Source organism: Charadrius vociferus, unplaced genomic scaffold (genome assembly GCF_000708025.1).
Source record: "Charadrius vociferus isolate BGI_N301 unplaced genomic scaffold, ASM70802v2 scaffold41, whole genome shotgun sequence".
Lineage (NCBI taxonomy): Eukaryota > Metazoa > Chordata > Aves > Charadriiformes > Charadriidae > Charadrius > Charadrius vociferus.
This window is the reverse complement of record NW_009647013.1, coordinates 1,337,237-1,345,656: the sequence shown is the minus strand read 5'-3', so window position 1 is coordinate 1,345,656 and position 8,420 is coordinate 1,337,237. Positions and strand designations below refer to the sequence as shown.

Genomic DNA, 8,420 nt, shown 5'->3' with positions numbered 1-8,420 from the left:
CCCCCGCTAGGGAAAAGCTGAGGGGGACACACAGAGAGGGTGGGGAGGGAAGAAAGGGTGGGGGGAATGTGCGTCGTGTGTGACTTTAATTTGGTGCTGGGCAGGCAGGGCGGGCAGGTGGGCATCTCTCCAGCTTCCTTCTTCTCCTCCATCCCACCCCATCAATGGGCAGCGGCATCTCTTGGTGTCCCTCCCTCCCTTTTTCCTGCCTGGACTCAGGGCCTCTTGCCCCAAGTAGGCGTTATTTGCCCTTAGACCTTACAGAACCACTTTGGGAAAGGGGAAGAAGAGCGCTCTCCCTGTCGGAGGTGGTCAGAGAGTGAGGGTCACTTCCTCCAAAGGCTTTATTCGGCCGTAGGAGACACCAATGATCCTTTTCAAGGGTGAAATCGAAAAGCTCTGTGACTTCCCAACGAGCTGCTTTTTTTTTTTTTTTTTTCTTGTAAGAACCTCCTGAGAATCATCTTTGTGGGAACTCTTGGATGAAATCCCCTTTTCTGCTGTGGAGCAGCTGGAAAGCCACCAGCTTTTACAGGTGGTTCTTTGAAAAGGGAGATCAGCCCCATGGAGAGCAAGAACAGGAGAGGAAAACAGGGCAGGGCTGTGGAAACAGTGATGGAAGGGATGGGGAAAAGCAAAAAGGAAAGAGAAGCTGGGGGGAGCCCAGGATGGAGAGCCAGAGGTGGGATGGAGATACCTCTCTGGAGAGCAGAAGACAACAGCCATAGGGAGCTCCTGGGGATGCGGATGGCACCTCCTGGTGACACCAGGGCAGTTTGGGACCTGACCAACAACTCATCCCATGCTGTGACCATCCCAGGAGGTGCTTTGTGGGAGCTGCTGTGCCATCCCGTGGGTGATCTTTGCCTCCAGGGAGGGTGAGCGAAGCAAAGAGGTTCTAGCGAGACCCTTCCCAGTGGGAAAAGGTGGAAATTCTGCGTTCTACCAGGGGTCTGGGGATGTCCCCTCCTCTCCCAGTTACCAGCAGGTGGTGGTCCCAGTGCCAAGATGCCCTAGCATCTCAGCAGCCTCCAACCCTGATGCTAACAGAGGGTTTGATCTCCACTATGGCCAGACGAGGCTTTCCAAGCGCTGATTTGGGTCTGGAGGGAGCCGTGTCTCTTCTTGTGCCGTGAGATGCTCGCCTGGACCCCAGAGGCCCTGGGGGGGGACACACCACCCTGGGGAGGGGAGCATGGAAGAGGGTGGCGGGCGATGGAGATGGAGGGGGCTGTTCTAGCTGTGGCACGAGCTGTCCTTTTTTTGTATACAACGGTTGTAAATAAACTGCCTTGGCATTTCTTTTGTTTTCTCATGATCTGTGCAGTGTCTTGTGTGTGGCTTTTTTGGGGTGGTGGGGTGGGTGGGCGCTTCCCAGTGCCGCTTACACTGGGAAGAGGAAAGGGGCTGGGTGGGGAAATTAGGGTGGGAGGCAGCACGTGCATCCAGGGGATGGGTCTGTTTTATCCCCATGCTCCAAACAACCCCAGCCTGGTGGGACTGCAGCAGATTTGGGCTCCTTTGGTCCTTCAGCGCTACCGGCCCCTTGCACCCCCGGCTCACCCTGCGCACCGCTGGGGCACGCTCTCCCACCCCAGACCCCGAGCAGGGAGCTGGAGCCAAATTTCAGCCATGTACTGGGAGATGAGGAGTTGGCCGGCATGGTGAGGAAGCGTGGAGGTAGCTGGACACGTGCCAAAGTCTACGCTGAGGTTGGACGACCCATTGGTCTACTCACGGAGTAGACAAACACAAAACATCATGTCCTCAGTGCCAGGAGAGAAGCCGGGGGATTCTTCTCCAACCCTAAGGAGAAAGTGGTACCAATTCCTTTGCTCAGCCTGAGAGAGGTGATGGCACCAAAATTTAAGACCAGCATCCCAGAGAGGGCAAATGTCCATTCCTTCTGGACCAAGGAGGTCCCACCAACCTGATCCTCTCTGATCTGGGCCAAGGAGGTCCCCTCTGACCTGTTCATCTCTGATCTGGGCTAACGAGGTCCTCCCTGACCCTGAGAAGCCTTGAAAGATGGGTGTCCAGCCAAGGAGCTAAGGTTCCCATGGGTGTGGGGTTCGGCACCAACATTAAGACAAATTCTGGGAGGGGATGCAGACCTCCCCGTGAACACAGCAGCCCTGTTCCCATCACGCTCAGGTGCAACAGCGAAGGGGCCATATCAAAAGAGACCACGCAAAAAAGGACACGGAGTCAGTGTTGAGGTGGCAGAGTCCACCACGGTCATGCGAACTGGTGGGACGTGAGTTAGCAACCCCCAGAAGCCATGTGGGAGAGGACCTGGGGAGACCAGAAGAGGTTGTTACACCCAAAAAGGGAGGAGAAGCCACAGGCTCAAGAAGGCAAGATGTGTACATCTAATACAGATGATGGCAACAAGAGTCTTGAGGCTGACCAGCAGCAGACTTGTAGGAGCTGAGTAAACCTGCAACAAATAAAATACTGGTACATCAGGAATATTGTATTTAAATAAACAAAGAATAACTAAAATATGTTGTTCTGCCCTAGGACTCCGTGTCATTGCCCACAACAGTGTGTGCGTTGATGGGCATGAAGGTTTGCAGGAACCATGACACAATGGAAAGGGGCACCCAAGCTGAGGAAGAAGAAAATAGGGAGACTAAAAGACCTTCCTCCAAAGAGCCTTAAAAAGCACCCAGAAGCTTTGAGGAGGGTAGCAGAGAAACAGGGAGCAGAGCCAGAAGAGCAAAGCCCTCCCTAGGGACAAGTCAGTGGGTGCTGGACAGAAAAATGGAGCACCAGGGTAAGAAGATGATGACGGGGTCACAGCTGATGGCACCGACACCGTCAGGAGGCGGCTGTTTGGAGGAGGCTGTCCGAAGAGGATCAGGGTGAGTCAAAACCAGGCAAATAGGGATGCAGACCTCTCGACTCTCTCCAGGCACCTGGAGCAGAATCCCATCCCACCCGTAACCACCTCCATCTCAGATCATACTGCTCCATGGCCCGAATCCTAATGAGCAGGGTCAATGCTCCAGCAAGGCTTCAGAGGCGCATTTTGCTCCCCATGCTGTCAAGGGGGAGAGATGGTGATGGCTTAGGATAAAGCAAGAGGTGAGCTGGATCTTCTTCCTGCCTCCAGCTTTTTGCCCATCACAAAGGTCTACCTCGGATAATCCCCTCCCTAAACCGACCAAGTTTTAATCTCATTTCCAGCACTGTGATTTAGAAGAGCTAATGTTTAACTTGCCTGTTCTTCTCCCTCCCTGGCTCTTTCTCTCCATCCCCAAGGTGTTTGAAGATCCAGCCCTCTGGCCATGGGCATCCCACCAAGGGTTATTTGATGACGATCACTCCAAGAACCCTTCCCTGCATTTCCTCCACTCTCAGTTCAGTTGCCTTTCCCAGCCGTGGTCCTGGACACTCATAGATCACAGGCTGGTGACCCTCATAAACCTTTTCCATCTCCAGTAGATACACTGAGTCCTGATTATCACACAGACAAAAAGACTCACGTTGACCTAACATGTCAGATGGAAACTGTCCTCAGACCTCCCTCTTTCTTTGGTAGCTGTGAACCAAAAGAACGCCAGGTCACGTAGCTGCTCCCTCAGCAAGATACACATGGAGACAAACGCTGCTCCACAGCAGGAATGTTGCCTGTTCGTGTGCGCCGGGGTCTGCCGGGCTGTCTGGTGAGCGCGGCAGTGGACGGGACCCGGCGGGGCGTCTGCCTGGTGGCTGCACTCGATGAGGTTCTGTCAATACAATTTCCTGCCCCGTATCACTTCAGACAGCACCATAATGGGGTCAGCCGAGCTAACGAGGCAGGGGTCAGTTTGAGTGTGAAGGGGAAGGGTGGAAGACGGGGCCGGGCTGGCGGTCGGGAGCCCTGTCCTGGGCAGAGCCTCCTCCCCCCCAGCGCAGGACAAAGTGTACGGGGTCACTTGATGGGGCACACTGAGTTTCTTGCTTACCCACGCTGCTGTGTCTCACCCAAAGCCTGGTACCCAGCAGACACCTGGATGAGGACCATCACCTTCCTGAGGAGAAGCCAGCAGGGTTGTCAGCCCCATACAGAGGTGGTACCCCCATGTCCCATGCGCTATGAGCTACGGGGCACGGGCACCCAGGAGTCCAGGCTTAACCTTCCCTTTCTGCAGCAGAGCTGCTTTTGCAGACACTGGTCCAACTTCCCTCCTCACTGGGAGGAACTCAGGCCCCCTCTGGCTGGATTTGGGGCTTGCAGTGATGAGACTCAGGCTGTCCTTAGCCTTGCTGGGGTACCACATAGCTTCATCTGACCACACAGAGCCATCTGAGATGCTGCCAAGGTTTCCCACCTGGCTCCCAAGAGCCCTGTGTCCTCTGGGTCCCGTGTTACCTCTGTCCACCCCATGTGCCAGCCTCAGATAGCCCACAGGACTCAAATGGCGGGAGACACCCACACCTGGGCGAGGGACTGGAGCTCAGGCACTTACAGCTGGGCGTCCTGCCCATCTGCGGAGAGCAGATGATGGAGAGCAGGTCCTTGTCTACGTGGTGGAGTCCTCTCCTGAAGCACCATCCCTCAGGCACAGCCAGGACATAGAATCATAGAGTTGTTTGAGTTAGAAGGAACCTTAAAGACCATCTAGTTCCACCCCCGCCCTGCCATGGGCAGTGAAATCTTCCGCCAGACCAGGCTGCTCAGAGCCCCATCCAGCCTGGCCTTGAACACTTCCAGGGACGTACAAGGTGAAAGCACAAAACAGAGGTTTGGTGCCTTCAAGGAATCTTCCAAGGAGACATTTCATGGCTGAGATCTGGACAGACCTTTTGCACCTGATCCCACCTCTCCTGATTGAAAAGCCAGATACAACCCCATCCCTAAATCGCAACCCAAGCAAGACCAGTGCGATGAGTTGCGCCTCCTGAACATCAGAGGATGCCTGGGTGTCCTTCAGAGCAGACATGACAGGTGCTGCTCAGATGCTGACCTGCACAAGTGTCCATCAAGGGCACTTCCAACAAGTGAATGTGCCCATCCAACAAGGAAACAAGTGCCCATCGCTGCAAAGTGACACATAAGAGATCAAAGCGCCTACAGAACCGGCATCTTGGAATTGCTTCCAGAACACCAGGTGAAGAGGTGGATCTTTCTGCCACCAACCCACTGCTGGGCTCTGGGAGCTTTTCCTGGCTTGTGTGTCATTGACACTGTGCAGGGACAGTTCTGCTGTTTGAGGTCCGTTCTCCAGTCCGTAGCCTCATGCTGGTTTCTCAGACACACAAAGATGCTGGGAGGGCTGGAGCCCCTCTGCTGGGAGGACAGGCTGGGAGAGTTGGGGGGGTTCAGCCTGGAGAAGAGAAGGCCAAAAAGGGGAGAGCTCAGAGCCCCTTCCAGTGCCTAAAGGGGCTCCAGGAGAGCTGGGGAGGGACTCTGGGTCAGGGAGGGGAGCCGTGGGACGGGGGGGAACGGTTTGACACTGACAGAGGGGAGATTGAGATGAGATGTTGGGAAGAAATTCTTGGCTGTGCGGGTGGTGATCCCCTGGGGCAGGTTGCCCCGAGAAGCTGTGGCTGCCCCATCCCTGGAGGTGTTCAAGGCCAGGTTGGACGGGGCTTGGAGCAACCTGGGCTGGTGGGAGGTGTCCCTGCCCAGGGCAGGGGGGGCTGGAACTAGATGATCTTTAAGGTCCCTTCCAACCTAAACCATTCTATGACTCAATGATTCTGATTTGCCCGTGAAAAATGAGGTTCCAGGGAAAACGTAAGTCCAGAACAGTGTAAACGCTACAGAAACCATCAGGGAGCCAGCAGAGCATCAAGCAAGAGACATGTAGTTGGCAGGAACAGTGCTCTGTCTCTGACGCATCTGCCTTTCCCCTTCTCTGAACCCTCTTTGAACTCATCTGCGCACATGAAACAGGAAAAAGGTAATCTAATTAAATATTCATCACCGAACACAATCAGGGCTGAGGCCAAGTCCCAGCCTCCACCTCTTGATCTTGTGAGGAGGCAAAGTCAGGACAAAAGGAGGGTCTCTCGCTGCAACTACAAATGGGAAATTAAAAGACAGCAACAACGAATTTTCTTTATCCAGAGTAAGGCGGTAAAAAAAGACTTAAAATCATGTGTGATCATTCCCTCAGACCACTTTTAGGGTGGGTAGAAAATTCATCCGAAGCTCTTTGCCAGAGAAAGGACAGAAAGGTGAAAATGGAATAGAAAATGGAAAAACTTCCGTATTTTATATTTTTAAATCTTTTCATTTGGAGTATTATTATTGCAGCTAGCTAATGTCCACATGTGTAACACAATCCTCGCCAGAGAAGGCAAGGGCCACTGCAGACCTTCCTCCGTGTTTGCCCATGATACTGTCCCTGGGCGTCGCGCGCTGGCTCTCCTGGCTTTCCTCTTGGCCATCTCAGCACCTTGGAGCCACCCTAGCACATCCCTGGGGTGGTGGACCTGCAGACGCGGTGATGTGAACAGAGAAACTCTGCCGAGACTGGAGAGGTGCTCATCTTACGGCACAAGAACTGGTCCATCCCATCCCATGTGAAAAACTCGTACAGGATTGCTGGTTCTTTGCTTCCCTCTAAAACACCGCTGGGTTGGTAGGCAGACCACTCAACGTCTTCATTCAATGTAAGGTCCAGCCTCAATGTGTGGCTGACCCCCATCACCCAGTCAACTGGATGAAGTCTCAAGCCTTGGAGATGCCCAAGACCACCAAGGACTGCTGCTACCCGGTGAACCAGCAAGCCACATGCTTGTCTTTGCAAAGCCCTTCTCAGCAATCACCTCCATGTTTTTAGGAGAGCTTTCACCACCCAAACACTTGTTGAAGGTCTTGACAGCTCTGCTGTTGGTTCAATTCTTGCAAAAGCAAACGGGCAACAACAGGCATGGTGGCTCAGTCCCTCTGGGATCTCCAGCATCAGTTTTTGCTGACAGCAAACAATTTCCAGCCCTCTGTTCCCAACGTTCAATGTGAGGTGAAAAGAAGAACATCCGAGGCTCCTTCACGGGGAGAGGTGGGGCCGGAAAGTGCGGGGTCGAATCATCATGACCACCTTCTTCAAGGAGTAGTAGTCTGTGTCCTTCCATGAGTACCACACGATACCGTCCGGCCCTAGGATCTTGCGGTTTTTAATGGAGTATCGGCCACCCTGTGACGCAGAGAAAGAAGGATGGTCAGGAATGGGAAACACACGGAGGCCTCATCCAGATGGGAACATGGGAAAACCGATTGCTCTGAAACACCGGAGCAAAGAGCTTAATGACGATGCAGTGAAAAGAGCACATAAAGCCTAACAATTTTCAAATGGTCCCAATGGAGCTGGCATCCATCCGTCTCAGGCTGCGTGACTCACCCGTACCACAAGTGTCCACCATGCAGTCCCAAACCCCAGGGCGCAGAGGTGTCTCAATACTCTTCTCTGGCCCACGGCACTGAGAAGGTTGGACTGCCTTGGTGCTCAGCACTCATTTCATTCCCTCCCTGGAGAGCAGAGGCTGGTCAAGGCAGGAAGGACTCTTATGATGTGAAGACCAGTAGCCTCCTCCCACCCCTGGACCTCGCGTGCTAACATCCATATCCTCATTCCTCCACCCTTCCTTGTAGTACACCCCATTGGGGTTGGAGAAAATGCACTGGTTGGAGAAAAAGCACCTTGCACCCTCATCCCTCCACCTTACCTTGTAGTACACCCCATTGAGGTTGGAGAAAAAGCACTGGTGGTACCACCAGCCTCCGTGGGAAATCTCAGCGCAGATGTTCCCCGAGTCGGGTGTGCTGAAGCTCCTCTTATTGTGGTACCAGGCAAAGGAATCCTCCACCGTCCCGCTGAACCCATCCACGTGCAGGCGGTAATAGTTTGCCTCGTCCTCAATGCTGCAAGCAACAAAGGTGGGACCATTTAATGGGGAGTGTTTTACTCTCCTTTCCGACCTGGATACTGCATTCCTGGTGTGGACATCTAGCAATCGTCAAGCTGCTCTGGCCAGCCTCCCTGCTGTGATTTATCACCTTTAGAAGGCAAGGATGTTGTATTTTTCCCTTCTGTGGGACGTGCATGATTTTGTCATGACTCAGGGCACTTGTTGTAGGGCTGAACTGGGCAGACCGTGACTCTAAAACCACAATAAAGGACTGCAGCAGCTTTGGCAAGACAATCCCTCTAATTACACAGCGCTGCCTCCTCTCCGCGTCACAAGCATCCTGCTCTTCAGCTAGACTGAGCTAATTAGTAATCTGCCCCTGGGCTAGCAAAGGCTGAAGGCCATTGCCATTACACATGATGTCTGATGAGAAAAGTCGGGGTGACCACTCAGAGCACACATTTGCTGGTGGAGGATGCTCCATGGCACATTCAGGCAATGGAAATTCTTTTTTTTTTTTTTTTTTTTTTTTTTTTCCTTTTCCTTCCGTGTTTTTAGATTTGTTGACTTGCTTA

At 53.3% G+C, this 8,420-nt stretch overlaps 1 protein-coding gene across 1 annotated transcript in view; it reads right to left on the bottom strand.

Annotated features, from left to right (window-relative positions):
- Positions 1–6,986: 6,986 nt before the first annotated feature.
- LOC104295689 (angiopoietin-related protein 7-like) overlaps positions 6,987–8,420 on the bottom strand; it is a 14,729-nt gene continuing 13,295 nt past the window's right edge. Inside the window, exons 5-6 of the mRNA XM_009895464.1 lie at positions 7,663–7,858; positions 6,987–7,133 (exon numbers count right to left, since the gene is read on the bottom strand). Of these exons, the coding sequence (XP_009893766.1) occupies positions 6,987–7,133; positions 7,663–7,858 (343 nt within the window). The remainder of the gene's footprint in view (positions 7,134–7,662; positions 7,859–8,420) is intronic.